We start from the raw sequence: 24034 nt of genomic DNA on the forward strand, positions 1-24034 counted from the left end.
GAGACATCACACACCCCTGCCGCAAACCTACATTCACTGAGAACCAATCACTTTCCTCTCTTCCTACACGTACACATGCCTTACATCCTCGATAAAAACTTTTCACTGCTTCTAACAACTTTCCTCCCACACCATATATTCTTAATACCTTCCACAGAGCATCTCTATCAACTCTATCATATGCCTTCTCCAGATCCATAAATGCTACATACAAATCCATTTGCTTTTCTAAGTATTTCTCACTGCATATATATTTATATATCCTAATCTCACATCTGCATACATTCTCTGCTGATATATTTTGCCCACATAACTTTTCATTCCTTTTAACTAATGATTTATAATTTGGCATGCACAGTATCACAAAATATTCCACATAAAAAGGAGATTTGATTGGTTATCATGCATGAATATGTAGGTATTGATTTTCAATTATTTTATGTAACCAAGATATCAGCTCCACATTTACGTATATTTACATTAAGAATCTTCAGTGAACGCTCTGCGAATGTAAGTTATTCTGTCTGTCTGTATCTCTGATGCCTGTTCCCTTCTGGAACTCCCTCAAGGGGGTGGAAGGGGCAATAGAGTCTCCATAACTAGTGAACATCAGTGCCACTTCTTAGGCTTTAGTGCCTCAGTTAACAGGCCACTGACGAGGGCTAGTGAAACCCATTGCTTGCAGAAGCTCCTATACTTAATGTTTTCACTAATTGCTTTTACCTAATTATTATTCAATAAGATGCACAGTAAAACAGTTAAAGTTAGTAAGAGGAGAGGTAAACTGAGGAAGAGATGGACATATGCAGTGAGAGAATTGAACAGGGTTAGGGATAATCCAGGTGAAGACACTTGGGAAATGATTCTGAGACAGTTGCAGCATTTTATATAGAGAGTTCATGTGAAAGGAAATGTTGGTCTCATGTAAGGAATCATTGTAATGTGCAAGGTTGAAAAGTATCTAGCACTTTATACAAGTGGAATTATATCTTTTAGCTGAACACGTTAGGTATGAGTGTCGTGTTTACAAATGACTTTGGAAGGCTGTATATATCTGATCCTATGAAGGAATTTGGAATGGAGGCAGTGATGACAGATAAACTTTTGAACTCTGAATATTGCAGTCCAAGGCTGCACCACTTCCAGTAACAGTGAAATGTAGACTCCAAATCTTTGGCATAAGAAGTTCTTTGATGTGACTGTTCTCCCTATGATTCAGCTTCGCCAAAGGTGACTTTTCATTGGAGGTTACACTGTTAGCGATAGCGAAGTCCAATATTTTTTCACATCTGTTTACTCTTTCCCACCTCAGTGAGGTAGCATCAGAACAGGTAACTGAGCCTTCAAGGGACACTCCTCTCTGTGTTCATACATTTGGAAAGAAATGATACAAGAGGGTAGGATTTTTTCACAGAGGTTAAGAAATCAAGGCTATGGAAATAAGCTATTTTAGAGAAGCATGTGGTATGTCTAGACAGAATGAAGAAAGAAATGAGGGGTATGTGAGAGATCTGGTGTGGCAGGGAATGAAAAGGGAATGAATTGTAGAGTAGATGAAACTGATTACTTTCAGATGGTTCAGTCATGTGGAAGGAATACAAGATAGAGTATACAAGGAGAGTGAATGATAGTGCAATTAAAGGGATTGGTGTGAGAGGAAGACCATCTGTGACATGGAAAAACGGAGTGAAAGGCATGTAAGGACAGGGATAAGTGGAGATAATTGCCTTGGCTACCCGCTTAATGGAAGTTCCTGGAGGGAATAGGCATCAGAGGTTTAGATAGATAGGATTTTTAGCCTCCTGTTCCCTACCCTCTTTTTTTTCGCCTTTAATGACATGATAGATGCATTGGTGCAATTAATATTCTTTCTGTCCTATCATGTTAGATATATGATTAGAATGAAGTCACATCTGTAGTGAGAGTGTCCTGGCAGATGGTTTTGTGAACAGACGAATTGTGTCCAAATAGCAGGAGTGGATGGGATTGCTGTGGAGTTTCTCAAGAAGGTATAGTTTTGCAAAATAGATGATCTCACGTAGATGTAACTATATGTAACCTGACTTCTTATGAACCGTTACTGAGACCAAGTGAAACAAATCAGCAACAAAGGAACATTTTCTTGCATGAGATGATTTGAAAAAAAAAATATGGGTGTTATTTACATATAAATACCGTTTAGTATTTCTCTTGCAGTGATTTTTCTATTAGGAATCCCATGTAGAAAATAATGGATCCAGTGGTCATAGTGTTTCAGACTATTAACCAATTTATTACGAGTTAAATATAAATATTTGAAAATCCGGCCAATAGATGGCGGGGTTAAGAGGGAGGCATCACACATCTGCAGGTGACGTCATGACAAGTGTCGCCTCTGGTGGCTGGACCAGCACCTGCCAGTGTACACAAACATGGCCGACAACAACCAGGATTTGACACAAGAGCACACCGAGAAAATTGTTCAGTTCCAGGTACTTCCTCTACTCCAGTGTTTGTAATGTATCATACGATTTTTTTTAATATTCCCGCTTTGGCTTTAGGGTAGACATAGTGTTGAATAATGTCACAGTAACAGCAGGAGATTGATATAAAGGTTGGACGTACCCTGTCAGCCCCGGGCGAGGATGCAGCATGACTGTGAATGTTATGACAGTCAGGTTGTGTCATACGGGAACTGCCCACTTGGGAATGGCAGCTGTGCTAAAAGTAGACATGTTTCTCAATTGGCCTTTTTGCCCTTGGAGTTTGACGGTACGACATGTAATGAAACGAGCACAATGGTTTGATCCGATGGGATGATTGTTTAAACCTTGACTCGATCCCTAAGGCAGGTCATTTGTAAGGTCACCATACTCCAAGGGTCGTACATAGTTGTTAATGGGTCGTATTGCTATGCTCAGTAGGTTAAAGTTAGCATTGTTTATGGTGCTTGACCTGGTATCGGCACTTGTCGGTTGAATAATATGTTGTGTTTACAGGAAAGTCCCTATTTAGGGCCACCATAGACATACTCGTAAAAGTCTTTGTTCTCTTTCATGAAACTTTCTTTTGGGAAATGGCTATATGCCTTACTTAAATTATGTACAGGAACATAGAGTAAGATTTGGAGCAGTGTATTTTATTGAATGATATTGAATAGGAGGATAAATACATCTAGTATAATGGGGGTTAATAAGTCAAAATATGTAATACTTGTAAAGAATTTAGAGAATCTATGAAAATCTCGCATGGCTTCCTCAGAAGTTAAGACCTTGATTTTCAGTAATCTAAAAAACGCCTGCTACGCTCAGTGAGAATGCTCTGCCAACTTGGGGCTGGATATCAATAAACTGTTGACACAATGAGTGGTCACGCAATTCCAAGTAGCGGTTGAATATAATGTTCATATATTTTTGCTAGCAATTTGGTTTTAAGGTCAAGTAAGTTTTCCTAGACTTGAAATTTTACAAGTGTATTACATACTGTTAACTTCATTCGCCTCATCCTGATTTACATAACTCGTGGGTTTTTTAACCAAATGTCTGATTAGATGTTAAGTGAGTCCACATAATGACACATTTCAGTAAAATCTATTAGATATTTAGCTATAGATTTTTTTGTAACATGAAATTTTTAAGAAAATTATTAATTAGCTTTGTAAAACTATATTTAATGGATAATGAGCTTATCAAGTGATTTAATGTTTAGGTTGCATCACTGCTTGATATATGATGTATCCCAACTCATATTTCTATTTAGTCATGTTATAATTTCCAATAAATTATGGTTTACTATGGATTTTTATAAATAGTGGTTATATAAATCTGTGCCTGTATATACATTTTATTTGCAGGAACATAAGATAGAACAGGTAGAATTAGTAGGTGGGAGCATTTGGAAACACTGCGATAGAGTTGCCCTCTGCCAGTGGCCTCTTTAGGGTGAGGCATGAAAGGCTAAGAAGTGGTACTGGAGTTCACCAGTTATGGAAACTTTTTCTGTGGACACCCCTTTGAGGGAATTTCTTGAGAGAATGGACATGATAGATATATATAGATAGATAGATTTTCTTTGTTGTCTGAGTAGTGGGAAAATTATGAACTATCTTTCAAATCATTTTGATTGTTACTGGCCGATTTGAAAACTTGGGCAAAGGATGTGGAAACTTTTTCCGAGTTGCCCGTAATTGTTTCCTGACTGACTATGTAGTCTGTTATTTACCACTCCCAGGGTTTTCAGGTGACCCATAGTGTATACAGCAGACTCACAGTCAGCTGCCAGATGTGTCACATACATTATTTGACATATCAGCAATCACTGGGTTAATATTGTTCTGTAAAATGTGTGGTAATGCTCAAAATCATACTCCACAGGCATCTCTATAATCACATTGAACTAAATGAAAGTCCTTTAAACAGAAATAACCATTTTCCAGAAGTGCTAGTTTTGTTGTGAAGCTAGAATACTCTTAATGATATAGCGTGGATTTGGATGAGACTTATTGGACTCTTTATACTTAGTTATTTACAGTAGGGGTGCATCCTTTTGTTTTTGCCTTAAGAATGATAGATAATGAAAGGGCTGTAATGATCACGGTAAATAGAATTAAGTGAGAGTAGTATAAAAAGAGAACATTCAAAAACCTCATCTAACTTTAGCTGTGCTCTCAACCCTGGGTGGCCCAAGACTGTGTCATGGTCAGGAACACAACCACTACACACACAAGTCCATTTTGCTGGTTTTGTTTATATATAGTATTATTTTCCCTACTCTTAACCCACATTTTCCTTAATCATTATAGTCCTCCTCACCGTTATTATTTGCTTGCTTAGGTTAAAAAGTCATTCTTGAAATTATGTTGCCTACTCAAATAATTTTATACTAAAGTTTATGGAATTCATTGGTATGCATATCTTTGTATGTCAAGATTTTTGTGATGCTTCAGAAATGTGATTTCACCATTTAATTTTCCTTGCAACACTGTTACTTAGATTTATAAACTTTTTGCATAGAATACCAGAATTTTGCAAATATTGGGATTTTTAGAAATATCAGCAAATATGGAAAATAAGGTATGGCATATATTAACTTCATGCAGTTACTTGAGCTTGTCATAGGTTCTGTAAACTTGTGTGCTTTGTAAATTTTTGTTTTGCCTTACCTTACATTTTACCTGATCTTCATTACCCTTCTCACAATCTCATTGGGTATAATAACAAGATAGGAAAATATTATCCAAATGATGATTCTTAGACTTAATGCATTATGAGCATAGGGGTTTATCTTCAGATTTATTAATGGGTTTTCGGTGTTGCTGATTTTACTTCTGCTGTTAAAAGATACAATGTATACTATTGATTTTTTAGACTGATGGTGTGTATATTTATGAATTTATAATTTGGATTCAGATCTGTGAATCACAGAATTGTAGCCATCATTTACTTAGAAATGTGAAAATCCTGAACTATAGCAAAATTTCAAACAAAAATAGAAATAGAAAAGATATATAAAATCCAATCTTATCAAATAGGTGTAATGTTCAGGGAAGGTGTGGTTAACAAACCAACTTGATTTAACTTGTTGAATCAGTTCCAGGTGTTGCATTCTTTTTTCAAACCCTCATCACTGTGACAATGCAGGGTGTTTTGTTAATGTTTTTGCTTTAATGGCATTTGGAGCACACTGTTGGTTTTGATACAGCAATGGGCTGTCAAAAACTTTTATATGCATTCTTGACTGATGAAAATGAAAGGCATGATGTACTATTGTGAAACACATTTCACAGGAGATGCCATCGTGAAAGTGGACAAAAATCTAGCCTTTGACTAAGAAGGACCAAAGGATTTATGTGCCAAACATTTTGTTAACATTCTACAACTGTAGTAAAACATGGACATCCCCTTAACTTAAATGAATGGGTTAATGATTTTAGTAACAATACGTTGGTAAAATCTTTCCAGACAGCCTGCTACTTTTATGGAGTGAAGGATGTGTTTTATGGGTATAGGAATTAGAAAACATATAAAGACAACTTTTTAAGTTGTAAATAATCTGCTATGCAAATATCATGTACTTTCCCTGAAAGTAATTTTATTTTGTTTTTTTTTTTATCAGTAATAACAAAGTAGTGTAGCTCTGTGATACATTTATAGGTGTATACCAAATAATGGTCATCTGTTTAGAGATGACATGAAATGTTACCATTTGCTGGAAGGTTAGAAGCATCACTGCAGTGTGACGGGTAGTAATAATATTTTTTAAAGGGAAAACTATTAAAAGTATTTTTGAACATAATAGTACTATCTTTAAAGTATGGTTGGAGTTGACAGATTTCTTTTACTATCTTTAAGGAGGTTACGGGAACAGAGGACTTAGCAGAAGCACGGTCACAGTTGGAGAACCATGCATGGGACTTGGAGGCTGCTGTACAGGACCACCTTGCTCTAAGGGAAAGTCCACCATCAACACCACGAGCATCACCACAAGTTAGTTACGTTCCTCATCCAATGTTTTAGTCATCCCTGTTCCCACCATTTAATAGTTATGGATATATCACATATACTTTTCCTTCAAAAAAGCATGTTGGTTCCTTTGTCCTTGATAAGGTATTCATTTGTTCATAATTTTAAAAGCCTGTTTATGTTGTTTTTCACTTTAAAGCATAATATAGTTTATATTTATTGGTTATTAGGTTTTTTTATCACTTTGATTTAAGTTACCAACATGCTAGACATTCTTTTGATACATATTTTTATGCATCCAAATGTTGTTCTTTGTTTTTGAGGTTTGTTTTACTGGCAATCAGCCCTTCTGTAATTTGTTTATTGATTGGATTAGTTTGTGTTAGTATTGTTGATACAAAATTGTTCAGCTGTTTCATTATATGAAGGAACAAATGAAACATAGCATTAATAGGTTGTAACATCAGGCAAGAATATAAGGTAGACACATTTGGTGGAAGTAGTTGGTAGAAACATGAGGTAGAATATTCTGAAATTACTGCATTAGAGTTGCCTTCTGCCAGTGGCCTGTTAGGGATGAGGTACTAAAGGCTAAGAGGCAACTCTGGAGTTCAGCAGTTATGGAGACTTTTCCCGTGGCCTCTCCCTTGAGGGAGTTCCCCAAGGGAATGGGTCTTAACATGATATTTCTATTGTTAACAATCTCACTCATAGACTTAATACTATCCCCTCTCGTTCATGGAGTCAGTTGTGACCTTCTTGCACAAAAGAGCTGCCCTGTACTTTCTTTTCTTTAGATAGATTTTTTGGTAACTGATTAATTTTTTCTTGTTGGAGGATAATTTGTAATGGCCAGTCCCAGCTCATTCTTTTACTTTTATCAAAGCTTGTGGGGAATTGAAGACATCAGAGGATTTTAAGTCTTTTCCAGGCTAAATTCAGTTGACATAATGTGGAAAACTCTCCACACAGTGCATTATAATGGCCCCATGTCTGTTAATGACTGCATAACTTGTTAGAAGTGGACACAAAGGTAAATCAAGTAACTCATTTACAATGCATGCTAGTAGATGAGCCTCCAAGTCAAGTGACCAGGATAGGTTAAGAATAAGACTAGCAGGGATGGATTAGTAAAGCATGTAAAAGATTAAGTTACAAATAGGGTACATGATGCGAAGAAATCACTCAAGTTGTATTTATTAAAGTCTTTTATGGTGGTATAGCTTTGTAGGTTGCTTGACAAATTGTAGGGTCTTTAAGATTTGTTTTGATAGACCTGTATAAGCCACAGGAAAGGTGAATAGATGTTATGCGCAAATTTATTAGGGCTTGAGCTGTTGTTATTGTAAAAGTATTTTCCATCTCAGTTTGTTTTTGATTTTCATTAATTCCCAGGATGCTTCAGTGAGATGCACATGCTCCTTTTCTAGTTAATTTATTTTCATGGTGGGCAAATGAATTTCTCTGAATTAAAACTTTTTATTTCACTCAATCCCAAATTTGTATCCAGTTGTCTGCTGCACTTGTTGTTTTCTTTGTTATCACTGTTTATTAGCAAATATATTTGTAGCTTCCATACCATCCTTGCTATGTTAGATTTCCATTGTATGTTTGTCATTGACCATTATGCTGATAATGATATTGATGTAGTACGGTGTTGACCATAAAAATGTGATAAGCTGTTTTGATATGCATAGTAGGAGATAAAAAGTGTTTAAATTTTGACATTTATAGGACCAACTTAATGGACATAATGACTGGCAGGAAATGGTAGATAGAGGAGGCGGTGATGAAGGTGAAGGAAATGGTGATGATGTAAGAAGAGACGAAACTGGTGAGGGGATGAATAGTACACAAGGTTACAGGAACACAGACAGAGGTGGCCTGTTCCCTGCATGGCCACAAGGTAGTCTACTCAGTTGGGGCTACTATCTGATCACACTACCATTCCGGATTACATTTTCCTCGCTCTCCTCACTCTTCCTCTTCGTGTACCGGATTGTGTACCCATATCCCCGTAGATGTAAGTATCACCTGTTATGGAAATTGTAGGTATTTTCCACAAATATTATAAGACGAATTATTTTATATGTTTATTCCAAAATACAGAATTAAAAGTCCAATTGAGGTTAACAAGTATTTCAAAAACAGAATTGGAAATATCTGTAAAAGAATTTTGAATGTTAGTTAGGCCTTCAGACAAGCTTAAATTGTTATCATTTATTTTTACTAGAATATGAGTCTGAATATTTGATAGGTTGTTGTGTGAACATAGTTAAAGAAAAGAATCATCAGTGTAAGGAAAACACTGACCTAACCCATGAATAAGTCACTAAAAAGTGCTCGTGATAGTCTAGGGTATTTTCAGGCCATATATTTTTTCAAAATTGACATGTAATTATGGAAAGCTTCTTGTCTATAATATTATAATGCTTATTACAGTTGACAGAGAATGAATGCTTGTGAAATATATTAAACATATAATTAGTTCAAAGCTTGGTTATAAGTATAAATGCTCCTAGAACAATATTATTGGTATCTGTGAGCCCCAATAAGCATTTTATGTTTTTCATGTAGAAAAGCTTTTCATAATGTCAGTTTTGAAATAAAGTTTTTTGGCATATAGACTGCATGTTACAGCCATACTGAAGATGACTTTTTACGTGTGGTGTAACCACAGGCATGCAGTCTGACAACACCAGAAGTGATGTTGAAGAAATATAACTCTTAAGCTAATGAATTTTCTTATTATCGCATGCATATATATATATATATATATATATATATATATATATATATATATATATATATATATATATATATATATATATATTAAGAATATATGGTGTGGGAGGCGAGTTGTTAGAAGCAGTGAAAAGCTTTTATCGAGGATGTGGGGCTTGTGTACGTGTAGGAAGAGAGGAGAGTGATTGGTTCTCAGTGAATGTAGGTTTGCGGCAGGGGTGTGTGATGTCTCCATGGTTGTTTAATTTGTTTATGGATGGGGTTGTTAGGGAGGTGAATGCAAGAGTTCTGGAAAGAGGGGCAAGTATGAAGTCTGTTGTGGATGAGAGAGCTTGGGAAGTGAGTCAGTTGTTGTTCGCTGATGATACAGTGCTGGTGGCTGATTCATGTGAGAAACTGCAGAAGCTGGTGACTGAGTTTGGTAAAGTGTGTGAAAGAAGAAAGTTAAGAGTAAATGTGAATAAGAGCAAGGTGATTAGGTACAGTAGGGTTGAGGGTCAAGTCAATTGGGAGGTAAGTTTGAATGGAGAAAAACTGGAGGAAGTAAAGTGTTTTAGATATCTGGGAGTGGATCTGGCAGCGGATGGAACCATGGAAGCGGAAGTGAATCATAGGGTGGGGGAGGGGGCGAAAATCCTGGGAGCCTTGAAGAATGTGTGGAAGTCGAGAACATTATCTCGGAAAGCAAAAATGGGTATGTTTGAAGGAATAGTGGTTCCAACAATGTTGTATGGTTGCGAGGCGTGGGCTATGGATAGAGTTGTGCGCAGGAGGGTGGATGTGCTGGAAATGAGATGTTTGAGGACAATGTGTGGTGTGAGGTGGTTTGATCGAGTAAGTAATGTAAGGGTAAGAGAGATGTGTGGAAATAAAAAGAGCGTGGTTGCGAGAGCAGAAGAGGTGTTTTGAAATGGTTTGGGCACATGGAGAGAATGAGTGAGGAAAGATTGACCAAGAGGATATATGTGTCGGAGGTGGAGGGAACGAGGAGAAGTGGGAGACCAAATTTATTTATTATACTTTGTCGCTGTCTCCCGAGTTAGCAAGACATAATTTTTTTTTGTCACTTGCATAGTTAGCGGACATTTCAGGGAATGCTGTTGTTTGTCATTGTAATAAGGAGTCATACTTTAACCTTTGAATTAACATTGGTCACAAGGTGAAAACTCACAATCAGTTGCTGATGAAACTTCATTTAGTAGTGTCTTAACATTTAGCATAAGACCCATAACTATAGCTTGGATGTTGTCAGATATATGCCTCTTAAAAAAAAGGTATATCATGGAATTACTAGTACCATGCAACTTAATAGAAAACATTCTTTGGCTCATAATAGATGATTTTGATATTTCTGCTCATCATGACTGCACGAGTATATTGCGCTACAGGTGATGTAAATGGTCCATGGAGCACGTTCTTAGATAATAAGTAAGAATATTTTACAAGAAAAAACTTTGATTGCAGTGTGTTGTTCGTGACTTACCATCATTGTTATAATTCGGTCAAGTACTGTAGCCTCTTATGAGGCTGATATTTGCCTTCGTGGTGCTAATTACTTCACAGTTGTGGGAAGTGATGAAGATATAAAATGAGCTTCACTTCTAATAACAAAATTCCATAATTTTTGCTAACAATAGATATGCATCTCTTGTGATGGGCATCATGTATAATCAGTGTACTTCTGTGTTTGCTGAGAGAGAGGTAGTGGGATCTTTGGTTTAAAATATTTCAGTAGTGTTTATTAAGTGACTGCTCATCCAGTTAAGACTGCAGATATGCTAACTTTGCCTATTTTGCCTTAACAGTAACGGATCCCCTTGGAGATGTGCTTCGCTTTATAGGAGAATATGAAAGTGAGTATGGGCAGCAGCATCCAGCATTCTTCCAGGGCTCGTACTCCCAAGCCCTGAGCCATGCTAAGTCAGAGCTCAAGTTTCTTTTGGTGTACCTTCATTGTGCTGATCACCAGGACACACCTTTCTTCTGCAGGTTTGTTCCTTTTTCAGGTTATTGGCCAACCACCACAATGATGCAACCTTATCTCCCTCTGTGGCTTATACTTACTTGATCAGAATCACTTTGTTTAGCCGAGGGAGGATTTTTTCCTCCAAGGCTCACTCATCTGTTCTTGATGCTGCTTTACTCAGCCTTAGATTGATAAATGTCTCAGTATTATTATTTCTATAATATCACTGCAGAAAGGTAACATGCACATGATTTTCTCTCTGACTTTACAGAACCACACTCTCAGATCCTAGCCTTGTGGAATACGTTAACAATAGTATGGTATTTTGGGGCTGCTCTGTCACCACTGCTGAAGGTTACAGGGTATCCCAGGCCCTGAGAGAGAATTCATACCCTTTCTTAGCACTTATTGTACTCCGTGATAGTCGGATGACAGTTGTTGGAAGGCTAGAAGGGCCAAGTTCACCAGATCATTTGACCTCACAGCTTCAGGCACTTGTGCGAGAAAATGAAGCTCATCTTGTAGTGGCCAGAGCAGAGAGGTATGTGAAGTACAAAATTTTTAGTTGAATTTGGTTAGGTATCTGAACTGATATTAAAAGAAATTTAAGCAGCTTGAGGCATTTATGCATGAGGATGGAGCACATCTCATATTGATTAGAGTTGAGAGGCACTTGAAGTATAGAATTACCCTTAAATTTGCTTTAGTATTTGAACAATTTTGTTCAAATTTGTTCAAAGAGTCAGCTTAGGTATTCCATTTGGTACCTTATCATTGTGCCTATATTTGAGACTCAAGACAACTCGTCCATTGTAACTGTAGATTTTCCTGTAGTTAGCACTATGTGCTAGCCCTGCTTTTTGACAAAATGTTAGGAGCAATAGATATGTCATAGATAGGAGCATTATGTAGTAGTAGTAGTACGTTGGAACATTCAGTATAAAAGTTGTTGAGAGGAGCATTGGGTAGGAGCAATGTTTTTAACATTGCACTAGAGTTGCCCTCTGCTTGTGGCCTATTGAGGATGAGGTTTTAAAGGCTGAGAAGCAGCACTGGAGTTCCCCAGTAATGGAGACTTTTGCTGTGGTCACCCCCTTGAGGGAGTTCCTGAAGAGAATGGGTGTGAGAAATGTAGATAGATACCCATAATATATAAAGGCTTGATACAAAGGAATGCAACAAGAAACAAAATTTTATTTGTAATTTTAGAGGCACGAATACAGTTATTCATGTACTTCTAGCAAAGAGTTTATCTAGTTTTTAAAAAAATGCATGTGGTTTTGTTTCCGCTCCAGTCATGGACAGAAGTCTGCTTTAAGGCTGGACCTTAATTGGAATAGAAAGAGGAACAAAGGGGAACAAAAAGAAGTGAGGATAAGAATTTACAAATTTTGGAGGAAGTGAAAAACCTGTATTTTAAAAAGTGCCCATTTATAATTATTGGGAAAGCCTTGAGATGGTAGAGAGTTCCAAAGCTTCGAGGTGTAGGGAAAGAAATAATTGTCGAAACAACCCAATCTTTAGTTGCCAGTGGCCATAAAGTAATCATGTGATGCAGCAGCTTGCAAAGTATTGCATGGTCTAGGTAGGGGCACACAAGCAGTCAGCTCTTGGGAGCAAAAACCGGTCATACCTATAGAACCAGTATTGCATCCTAGGGCAAGTCAAGTTTTGAAGTTAGTGTGGGAGAGTTGATAAGTCAGACTGCTTTTGACTCGACCCTGCCAAGTAATTACTTGGATGCAGAGCTAGAACCCCCAGTCATGAAAGCAGTTCTCAATGCAAGAACAGATTGATCCTTTAGTATAAAAAGAGCAGGTGTTTGGAACAAAAGAAATTTCGGCATGTAAATAGGACTCCCAGTTTCTTAAAGAGGCAGATTTCACTATTTTCATAATGTGGGGTTTCCAAGACAGCTTGGATGTTACAGTAATACCTAGTATGCTCATATTGGCAGATAATTTCATATGTTAAATTCCTATTACAGGAAAGTTTTTCCCATAAGTTTGGATCCATTAATAGAGTGAATTCATACAAATCCAGCCAAGATCGAGTGTCAAAGCCTTTAATTATTTAAATACCTGTATCATACCACTTCTTTACCATCTTTTTTATGCCAAATCAAATCTAAAGTCATCTAGCTAGCTCTCATAGACTATGTTTCTTAGGTTGGGAATCATCTTCATAGGTCACCAACCAATGTGTTCTCTATTCTGCCTGTCTTTCTTTTTAAAGGAAAGTAACCAAACCTGAATAGATATTTAAGGCAAGAATCCAGCATTAAATTGTAAGAGTAAGCATTAGTATCTTAGGTTTGAACTGAAACTCGTTACCAGTGGAGCTAAGACTACCATCATCCCCTCTGTAATGGATTAGTTAACCACTTGGTTCTGCCACCTTCCCCCTTCAATAGGAATGAGTCACTTTGTGTGCCACACCAACAGCAATGAACTGAATTACTTGGTTGGGTATATGTCAAGGATCAGTACGTCATAGGTGAGGATTATGCTCTTGAAAATTAACTGTTTATTAACACATGATGGAAATATGATGAACTATCATATGATGTACAACAGATGAAGATTGCAATGCCTTATTATAGTAAAGAGGCTCAGATACTTTCTAACATACATACAGATTTAATAAAGTTAATGAGCCTTTAACAGTAGTCCAATTAGTAAGGTTAATGAAATAGTCTAGGAGACTTGTTTCAATCTCAGTTTTTATGTCTGTCTCCTCTGAACCTTAGTCACTCTCTCAGTTTTTAAAGCTCTTACCAAGTCTTGTATCTTGACTCTACAGTGTTCTTGTCTAATTTCTGTATTTATTTGATTGACAGCAGTTGCCTGTAAGACAGAAATAATATCAATAAACATATTAAAAACTTTTGCATACAGTTACAAGAACACAATATGATTATCTTTCATTTTTTTTAATCACAATGCTTTCTTACAAAATGAAATAGGTGCTTTCAAAACATTTGAGATGTTACTAAATTCTTTATAGAGGATTCACAAAGCCAAAACTGTTATATGACTCGAGTCTGTGTACTAAAAATTTTGTAATGTCTGGATACAAAGTAGATTGATTTGTAGGTTTGAACTATATTCTCATTCTTACTTTTTTTTAATGAAAAGGATTCTATCTTACACATTCAAATTTTTTGCCATGCGAATGAAAAGTTTTCTTTCCCACCTTAATGTAGTGCAGGCTTGTCAGCACTGAGGTATACACATACTTTACAGTAAAATGTAAGTGTTACTATTTGTAAGTGAATATTTCCATTAAGCATAGTGTTTTTTCTCCATGTCTTACTGTAGAGGGTCTGTTTGTATTACAATGAATGAACTCTCATCCATATATTGATAAGCACTTTGAAGGAAGAGGTGATAGAATACTAGTCAATATGATGCATGCTTATTCAGAGGCCAGACTTTTTATCTTCAGTTTTACATGTAGAAATGGAATTGGCAACCATTTCTGATAAACGTAAGAGACTTTCAGAAAAAATCTATCTATAGGAAATAGCTCTCTGTGTCAAAGCAAGTACTTTGAGCTATACTTTAACAACCACTCCTTTAGGTCCGCACTTCCCTTCAGTACTCACGCAGTTGTCTATGATTCATTATTTTGCGAGTTGTGTTAACTGCAATTTAATATTTGTAAGCATTATGCACTTATCCATGATTGTGTTACCCAAGTTAACCATGATTGAGCATGGTGTTAACATCCACAGCTCGCCTCCCGCCAGCCCACCACAACGTACCCCAGTCACTGTCTCTCTATGGTTCACAGTGTACACATGTTCACTTGTGTTTTTGCATACAGTATTTTGTTTTCCTCCTAAAGGATATTATCCTATCCCAGGCTTCAGGATGGGCCTCGAACGGACTGCTTAGGGTGGAGGCTGGCGGGGTGTACTGAGTTTGCCATGAAATCTGATCATAGGCTGCCCCTCAGACTCAGAAACTCCGTGAGTACTGTATTCCCATTTCTCTCTTTTATGATTGTCTCTTTAATGCACATCCCCTTTGTTTTCTTCCATATGTAAAACATTGTAGACAGATAGATGTATAGAGGTTTATGTGGACTGAAGTGTTTGAAGATTATGGGCTGCAGAGACCTTTATGATTGAAATATTATTCATGTATGAACCACTTCAGCAAACATCGGTTGTCCATGTCAGTCAGACTACACTCACTGTCACACCCCTATTATTTTTCAGAAAAGCATCCCACCTCTTGCTACATACCTTTTTCAAGCAATTCATCATCACCAGCATATCCACCTTCTTCCTTTCCTTTTCATATAAGGCCCATGCCTGGAATCCTTGAAACACTGTTGGGACTTTTATACCTCCAAACATATCCATATGGTAATCATAAGACCAACACTTTTTTCCAATTTTTTTTTTTATATATCTTTTATAATAATTCCCTTGCAACAAATTTCACCTCTGGTTGTAGCCCTTTTGCTAGATCTTTAAGCGAGTATATATCATTTGTCTAAGTAACTTCAGCCCTCAGTCTTCCTGTAATTTACACTTGTTCTTGTTACATAAACTTGCCTTCTTAGGCAAGAGCGAGAGTTGACAGCTGCCTTAAGGCTACAGCAAGATGAAGACTACCAACAAAGCCTGCGTGCAGATCAGGAAAAAGAGCGTAAAAGGCAACAGGAAAGGGAAGAAGCAGAACGTAGAGAACTTGAGGAAAAACAAAAAGAGGAGGACCAGCAGAGGCAGAAGGACAACATCAGACGACTGAAGGTGGAGATGGTAGACAAAGTACCTCAGGTGAGTGCCATGCTGTAGAACATAATGGCTCATGTAACATATATTGTGATATAAGATTCCTTCTTATCCCTGGGAACGGGAAAAAGAATACTTCCCACGTATTCCCTGCGTGTCGTAGAAGGCAACTAAAAGAGGAGGGAGCGGGTGGCTGGAAATTCTCCCCTCTCGTTTTTTTTAATTTTCCAAAAGAAGGAACATAGAAGGGGGCAGGTGAGAATATTCCCTTAAAGGCCCAGTCCTCTGTTCTTAACACTCTTAACACTACCTTGCTAATGCGGGAAATGGCGAATAGTATGAAAAAAGAAAAAGAAAGATTCCTTCCACGGCTGCCAAGAAATGCCTTTCTATTTCTTAGGTGAAAATTTCAGGATAGTTTAGATAGGCCATGTCTAGCATGGTGAATTCATTTTTATAACACATAATTACACTGGCATGGTATGTCGTGATATATGAATGTGAATTACTGAAGTGCTTCCAGCAGGTAGTAGTTGGTAGGCAGCCTCCAACGAGGGAGGTATATTACCAGTACTACCCACCTGGGTATTGGGAGAGTTAGTGACTCCTGCATAGTGAGCCAGCACTTCAGTGGTTATCAGGCTGCACTCCTCTGACCAAGCTAACTGCCTTTTCTTTGTGCCTTACCCACATATGGACTGCTGGCATTTTATCCACTAACATGCAATCTCTCCTTGTTACACATAACTCTTAACAACACTTGAACTCGCACAATTAATTCTTGGTAAGTCTAGATTTTCCTGTGGTAAACACTGTGTGCTAGCCCTGCCTTTTGGCAAAATGGTAGGAGCTAGTTAGAAGAAGTTTGGAATATTAAGCTGGAGAATTGGGTAGAAGTAGTAGGTTGAAACTTTAGTCGGGAACATTAGGTAAAAGTTGTTGGTGAGAACTTTCGATGGTAGTGTGTGGGAACATTAGGTAGGAACCTCCAGAAACACTGCCAGTGGCCTCTTTAGGAGGGGTCACTTAAGGCTAAGAAGTGGCACTGGAGTTTACTAGTTATGGAAACTCTTTCACGATGGCCACCCACTTAAGGGAATTCCTGGAGGGAACAAGCATCAAAGATATAGATAAGTAGAAATGAAGTGCTCTACCTTGTGTTTTAGAATAAACCATACTGGATGCAGAATGTGGGAGTAAATGGAATAGATAGCTTCATGTATTAAGAAAACCCTCATGAGGGCATTATTATTTAGACCTAGTGGGGGTTAGTTGGGCCCTAAAACCATTTCCTGTAGATATGTCTTTCTTCATTGACGCTTGTCTCTTTTTTTTATACTCTTCTCATGCCTAGGCACGTTGAAGGGGGTAACTGCCTTATCACTCATTAGTCAAAAAATATTATTTATCACTTTTTCCTGCATTAGCGAGATAGCTCTAGGAAACAAATTAAGAAAGACCCATTCTTTCATGTACACATATACAATAAGTAGCGACAGGAATGGATGAAGGCAAGCAAGTTTGAATATGTAGTGTATATATCTGTGTATATGTATGTATATGAGTGGATGGGCCATTCTTCGTCTGTTTCCTTGTGCTGCCTCGCTGATGCAGGAAGCAGTGATCAAGTATAATGAATATGAATAAAAATAATTTTTTTTCATTCATTTCAAGCTAGAAGTTTGGGCCAGGTGAGGGTATTCCCTCAAAGGCCCAGTCCTCTGTTCTTAACGCTACCTCGCTAATGCGGGAAATGGCGAATAGTTTGAAAGAAAAGAAAGAATAAAAATAATTTTATTTTTTCATTATACTTGATCGCTGTTTCCCACATCAGTGAGGTGGTGCCAGGAAACAGACGAAGAACAACCCATCCACTCATATACACATATTTTTACATAAATGCCCATACACATACATATACATACATAACATGTACACATATGCATACACATACATATTAACATATAAACATGTACACATTCACACTTGCTCACCCCCAAGTTTAGAAATATATTCTTTCATTATTAATGATGTTTCTGTGACTATAAGTGTTTAGTTTTCATTCTCTTGGAAGACTGAAATAATTTTGATGACAGAAGTGATTGCATTCTTTCTTCATGTGTGCCTGAATGGTTTTCTGTCTTTACATGACATTTTGGATGTTTTGATTTATTGGTTTTTGTACCCTTTCAGGAACCAGAGGAGGGTATGGAGGGAGTGGTACACATTGTTGTGAAGCTTCCTCAAGGGACACGACTAGAGAGACGTTTTCTTAAGGCTGACAGTCTTTCTAGTCTCTATTACTACATTTTCTGTCACCCAGATTCTCCAGACAGGTAAGCTCATTAAATATGAAATGTTTTAATTCATACTAATTTAAGATTGAATTATGAAGTAAATAAAATGAACAGGGTAATTCAAAAGGATTATTTTGAAAAAAAGGTAAAAACTTCAGAAATTAGGTTGATGGGTTTTGGACACACTTTATAGTAAATTTAATTATTATATTAGGTCTGTGGTTAACCATGCAAAGGATTTTACCATCATACATAGGAACTACTATGGTAGTATTGATTTTCTTAGAATGTTTCAGGTATTACTATCCTCACAGTATAATATTTTGGTAAGTACTTTGGGAAGATGCAAGTTGAGCTTAACTTCTGTATTGCATTAAAAGGTTATGTGTTGGTTATATCTGTCTGCATCTCTGATGCCTGTTTCTGCCTGGAACTCCCACAAGGGGGTGGCCACAGCAATAGCTTCCCCTTAACTAGTGAACTCCAGTGCCACTTCTTAGACTTCAGTGCCTCACCCTTAACAGGGCACTGGCTGAGGGCAACTCTAGCACAGTGTTTGCAGAGGCTCCTACTGACTAATTCTGCCCAATGTTCCTACATACTACACCTGCCTAATGTCCCAACGTACTACATCTGTCTATTTTGCCAAAAGGCAGGGCAAGTGCATAGTGCTCACAGCAGAAAATTCTAGTTTTGAAGAATGAGCTGTGTGAATGAAGTGTTGTCAGGTGTTGTGTGTGACAAGGAGAGATTGCATATTTTTGGACAAAATATATCTGTAGTCCACATATGAGTGAGGCAAAAAGAAAAGACAGCCAACTGTGTCAGAGGAGTGCTGTTTATAGTCAAATTGAAACATGAGAAGGTGAAATTCACAATATCCCCAAACATAAATATGTTGAATTTGTTATTTTGTTCAGCATGCATTTTTATCATGCATTTGCTCATTAACGGATAGTAGTACCAACAATATTTTATGGTTTTGAGGCATGGACTGTGGATAGGGTTGTACAGAGAAGGGTGGATGTGTTAACACGGAAATGAAATGTTTGAGGACAATATGTAGTGTGAGGTGGTTTGATCGAGTAAGTAATGAAAGGGTAAGAGAGATGTTTGGTAATAAAAAGTGTGTGGTTGAGAGAGCAGAAGAGGGTTTATTGAAATGGTTTAGTCACATGGAGAGAATGAGTGAGGAAAGATAGACAAAAAGGATATATGTGTCAGAAGTGAAGGGAATAAGTTGAAGCAGGAGACCAAACTGGAGGTGGAAGGATGGAGTGAAAAGGATTTTGAGATATCGGGGCCTGAACATGTAGGAGGGTGAGATGCATGCAAGGAATAGAGTGAATTGGAATGATATGGTATACAGGGGTCAACATGTTGTCAGTGGACTGAACCAGGGCATGTGAAACTTCTGGGGTAAACCATGGAAAGGTCTGTGGGGCCTGGATGTGGATAGGGAGCTGTGGTTTTGGTGCATTACACATGACAGCTAGAGCCTGAGTGTGAATGAATGTGGCCTTTTTTTGTCCATTTTCCTGGCGCTACCTTGCTGTAGCAGGAGGTGGTGATGCTTTTTCCTGTGTGGCAGGGTGGCGCCGGGAATGGATGAAGGTAAGCGAGTATGAATATGTACGTGTCTATATGTATATGGCTGTGTATGCACATGTGTATGTTTATATGTACTTGTATGTATGAGTATGAGCACGTATGCATACATGTGTATATGAGTGGATGGGTCTTTCTTCGTCCATTTCCTGGCGCTTCCTCTGACGTGAAATGGCAATCAGGTATAATAATAATTGTGTATTAAAAGTATTTTTCAGTATACTGTAACCACCTGTTTAGACAGTAGGTAATAAAATGCTGATATAAAACAATTGTATTTTGATTATTTGAAATCATATGAATTTAGGTACAAAATGGATATTTTTATATTATAGGTTTCAAGTAACAACAAACTTCCCACGGCAAGTTGTACCTTGTGAACCAACACCATCAAATCCTCAACCACCAACCTTTGAAGAATTTTGCCTGCCACCCCGGAGTATGTTGTTTGTATCGGATTTAGATGCATGAGGTGTTCAGGTATCGTCCAAATGTGATATGTGAAGACCCTGGGTCTTATACCAGCATGCCAGTTTTGAACCATACATAGTGTCATTCTGTGCCTCATTAAATTATTGTTCATCCAAGGCCTGATATTACCTTTCTGAGTATCCATGACAAGGTCAATCAGGAGCACAGTTGTTGAGGCTGCATCATATGTGATACTTTGACCTAACTGCTCATAGTTCAAGGTATTTATTTATGCCAGGCAAACCAAAATTTTATAGTCCCAGATTATCATATAAAAATTAGCATTTTTAAGATGTGTGACATCAACTCTTGATTTTTGTAAATACAAAGTTCAGTATCCAGATATGGCCATGAAATGGAGTATTATTGTTGTAGATAATGATGTATCCATTATGTGTATGGTGGAGCTGAAGTTAGGAAGGTTTGGAAATTATTTTGCCCATAACTTCCTAAGCTGGAGTTTGGTATTCGGTTGTTATTGTTGATGGATTTAGTATTTGGGCTGTTGGGATTGATGAAGGTAAACCGAGATGCTTAATGAAATGGTTAGGGAATTTGTAGAGGAAATCAAATTGTACATATTATGAGTGAGTGAGAAAATGCTTCAGAAAGAATGACAAATAGAAATGTCGGGTAACCAACCCACTTTTAGAGGTATTTGTACTCTGTTTATACTAGGAATGATGACCTCTGGCATCATCATTTTGGACACCTAGAATTTGAATAGCTTCAGGTGCTGTGTACCACTTTTTTTTTTTTTTTTTACCAGCACTAGCCACAACTGGGAGTTATGTATCTTGGATCACTAGTCACATTTAAGTTTTGTATACCATGAATTTACAGATCACTTTACAGCACAGAACTAGTTAAACCTCAGTCTGTTAAATGCTTTGAGGAAGGAAGTATGCTTTGGCCACTAGTTGCTACTACTTTTCAACTTCACTGAAGTTCAAGATTTAATTTAGTGAACTGCAAGATTTGATAAATATGGATGAGTAGGTTCAGCATTTCAAACCTCACCTGATTTCGTTGAATTTTCAGTGTCATTACTCTCCATTTTCAGTTAATATACTTGAACAGTTCATGAGAACATTAACTTTTAAGAAAGATTAGCAATATTTTTGATTTTTTCTTGAAAAAGTGAGAATCATATATTTAGTGTAATTTATCACTTTTGAAGTAGAGTTTTCTAGAAGTATTCAAATAACCACTGGCCAGAAAAGCTTTTTTTTTTTTTTTTTTTTTTTTTTTTTTTTTTTTTTTTTTTAAGCTATTAATATCGGTTGCAGAGCATAGGCATTTCATAATACTTTGATCCAGGTATTATCTAGGACATTAATAACTTGTTTATCCAATCTGAAACAATTTTATAACATCTTAACAGGTGTGACCCTAGCACCTGTAGTGCCACTGACTTTCATTCATTTGGTTGCCCAATAAGTTGGTTAAACTTCCTATGGATGATTGTGGTATAACTAGTCTGTCATTTGATGACAATGAATTGGTCTCTTGTAATGGAAGCCCCACTGGCAACTTTACTCTCCTCTTGCCAGTGCATCCTCTGGCCACTAATGTCATGCACCATGCTTTGGGTAACCCATTAGACATAAGAAGCTTATATAATACGCTGTGTACCTTACCAACAAACAAGGCTTGCTAGCTGCTCTATGTTCCAGGGTTTGGATAATTAGAATCCTGATTGTCTGGAACAGGATTAAGAAGACTGATATTATTAATATCAAAGATCTTTTGTATACCTTTCTGCTTCATTTTACTAGATTCAGTATTTAATGTACCTCTACATAAATACCTTAGCAGGCAAGGTTGATCTTGAAATCATCTTGAAATCAATCAACTGAACAAAAATTATTTCGGTAGCTTGTTACTTTGTAACCTGAAATTTTCTTTATATACAGTATTTCTGAATTTGATAAACTGGACCATTGTATGGAAAATATCTGATAATCTTTGCAACACACATACATGTCTTCATATGAATTATGATGTTGCTTAACAATTATTACAGTAAGTTTGTTGAAATAATTCTCGGCCCCAAGGGTGGTTAGTCCACTTTTATTATATGGGAAAGTACAACAGCATGACAAAACCCATGAAAATCATGGATGAGAGGAGGCTAAATTACAGGGAAGGAATGTTGATCTTTGACAGACAGCAATAAATAGTCCTGTACCAAATTAATCAGAAGCCTAATAATATTAAACCTGAGTTTTTGATATGGCTGTTTATAAAGCAAAAAATAGATTAAAGTTTTACACATTGGATGTTTGTTTTGATAATGGAAAGCTTTATAGCTGGCATTGTTTTGTTTTAAAGGTTGTTCTATACTGTAGCCTACATAGTTGCGGGTTATAATTCCGTCGGTGTTCAAAGCCCTAATAAGCCATGATAGTGGAAATGTTAAATATTTTAAAGTGAATTAAGTTCATGCTTGTGCCAGAGTTATATCAGAAATGGGATTATTTTTCTAAAAGTTTAGCCAAGACAGTTCCACTCACAATATGAGATGCTTATCTTGAATGCATCTCTCATCATTGGTTCTGTAGACAGTGACTATTGGAAGTTTACTTTCTGGCTGAAGCTGGGGGGGTAGGGAATTTATATATTAAGAGTGAAAGATCTTTCATATGAATGCCCAGTTTGAATATTTAATTTGTATGAGATCCTTTTAAGAGGTTTTGTTGAAAGTTTAGTCTTATATGGATTATGGAACTGCTAAATAAATTTTTTAATTATTAGGTTGTATTTTTTTCATATGATGGTGAAACATATCCATAGAGAAATTCATATTAGTGGGTAACTTATCAAAGTTACGTGGATACAAATATACTAAACTTCAATGATGTGGCCATTTTCTTTGTCTGTTTTCGTGGCACTACCTCACTGAAGCATGGGGTGGGTTGCCCCCAGGAATGAATGCAGGCAAGTAAGTATGAATGTGTATATATATATGACTGGATGGGTGAGTCTTTCTCGTCTGTTTCCTGGCACTACCTTGCTTATCCAGGAAACTGCGAAGGTTCTGGGAGCATTGAAGAATGTGTGGAAGGCGAGAACGTTATCTCGGAAAGCAAAAATGGGTATGTTTGAGGGAATAGTGGTTCCAACAATGTTATATGGTTGCGAGGCATGGGCTATAGATAGGGTTGTACAGAGGAGAGTGGATGTGTTGGAAATGAGATGTTTGAGGACAATATGTGGTGTGAGGTGGTTTGATCAAGTAAGTAATGAAAGGGTAAGATAGATGTGTGGTTAAGAGAGCAGAAGAGGGTGTATTAAAATGGTTTAGACACGTGGAAAGAACGAGTGAGGAAAGATTGACAAAGAGGATATATGTGTCAGAGGTGGAAGGGTGGAGTGAAAAAGATTTCAAGCAATCAGGGCCTAACCATATAGGAGGGTGAAAAGTGTGCAACAGAGTGAACTAGAACAATGTGGTATACTGGGGTCAATGTGCTGTCAGTGTACTGAACCAGGGTATGTGAAACATCTGGGGTAAACCATGGAAAGGTCTGTAAGGCCTGGATTTGGATAGGGAGCTGTGGTTTCTGTGCATTACATTTGACAGCTAGAGACTGAGTGTGAAAGAATATGGTCTCTTTTGTCTTTTCCTGGCACTACCTTGCTGACACTTTCCTGTGGGATGGGATGGTGCTGGAAATGGATGAGGGTGAGCAAATATGAATATGTACATGTGTATATATGTATATACGTGTATATGTTATGTATATGTAAGTTTATG

At 37.2% G+C, this 24034-nt stretch overlaps 2 protein-coding genes across 7 annotated transcripts in view; one reads left to right on the plus strand and one right to left on the minus strand.

The window, feature by feature from the left end:
* The window catches only part of Fancl (E3 ubiquitin-protein ligase Fancl), a 242763-nt gene that overhangs the window by 30995 nt on the left and 187734 nt on the right, over positions 1–24034 (minus strand). The window lies entirely within an intron of this gene.
* On the plus strand, positions 258–23027 carry Faf2 (Fas-associated factor 2). 3 transcript variants are annotated; one of them, XM_071667584.1, is made up of 9 exons: positions 261–2009; positions 2197–2471; positions 6330–6464; positions 8175–8463; positions 10991–11174; positions 11423–11692; positions 15727–15943; positions 18092–18234; positions 20139–23027. In XM_071667584.1, exons 2-9 carry the CDS (start codon positions 2412–2414, stop codon positions 20272–20274), a joined length of 1434 nt encoding a protein of 477 aa, XP_071523685.1. In that variant the 5' UTR covers positions 261–2009; positions 2197–2411; the 3' UTR covers positions 20275–23027. The 3 variants fall into 3 exon arrangements, with proteins under 3 accessions (XP_071523686.1, XP_071523685.1, XP_071523684.1); XM_071667585.1 differs by having other exon boundaries at positions 258–2471; positions 8205–8463; XM_071667583.1 differs by having other exon boundaries at positions 261–2471.

This window comes from Panulirus ornatus, chromosome 12 (genome assembly GCF_036320965.1).
Source record: "Panulirus ornatus isolate Po-2019 chromosome 12, ASM3632096v1, whole genome shotgun sequence".
Taxonomy (NCBI): domain Eukaryota; kingdom Metazoa; phylum Arthropoda; class Malacostraca; order Decapoda; family Palinuridae; genus Panulirus; species Panulirus ornatus.

Coding starts and splice junctions, on each gene's coding strand:
- Faf2 (XM_071667583.1), top strand. CDS start 2,412: ATGGCCGACAACAACCAGGATTTGACACAAGAGCACACCGAGAAAATT. Junction 6,465..8,174: donor CACCACGAGCATCACCACAA/GTTAGTTACGTT, acceptor TGACATTTATAG/GACCAACTTAATGGACATAA. Junction 15,944..18,091: donor TGGTAGACAAAGTACCTCAG/GTGAGTGCCATG, acceptor GTACCCTTTCAG/GAACCAGAGGAGGGTATGGA.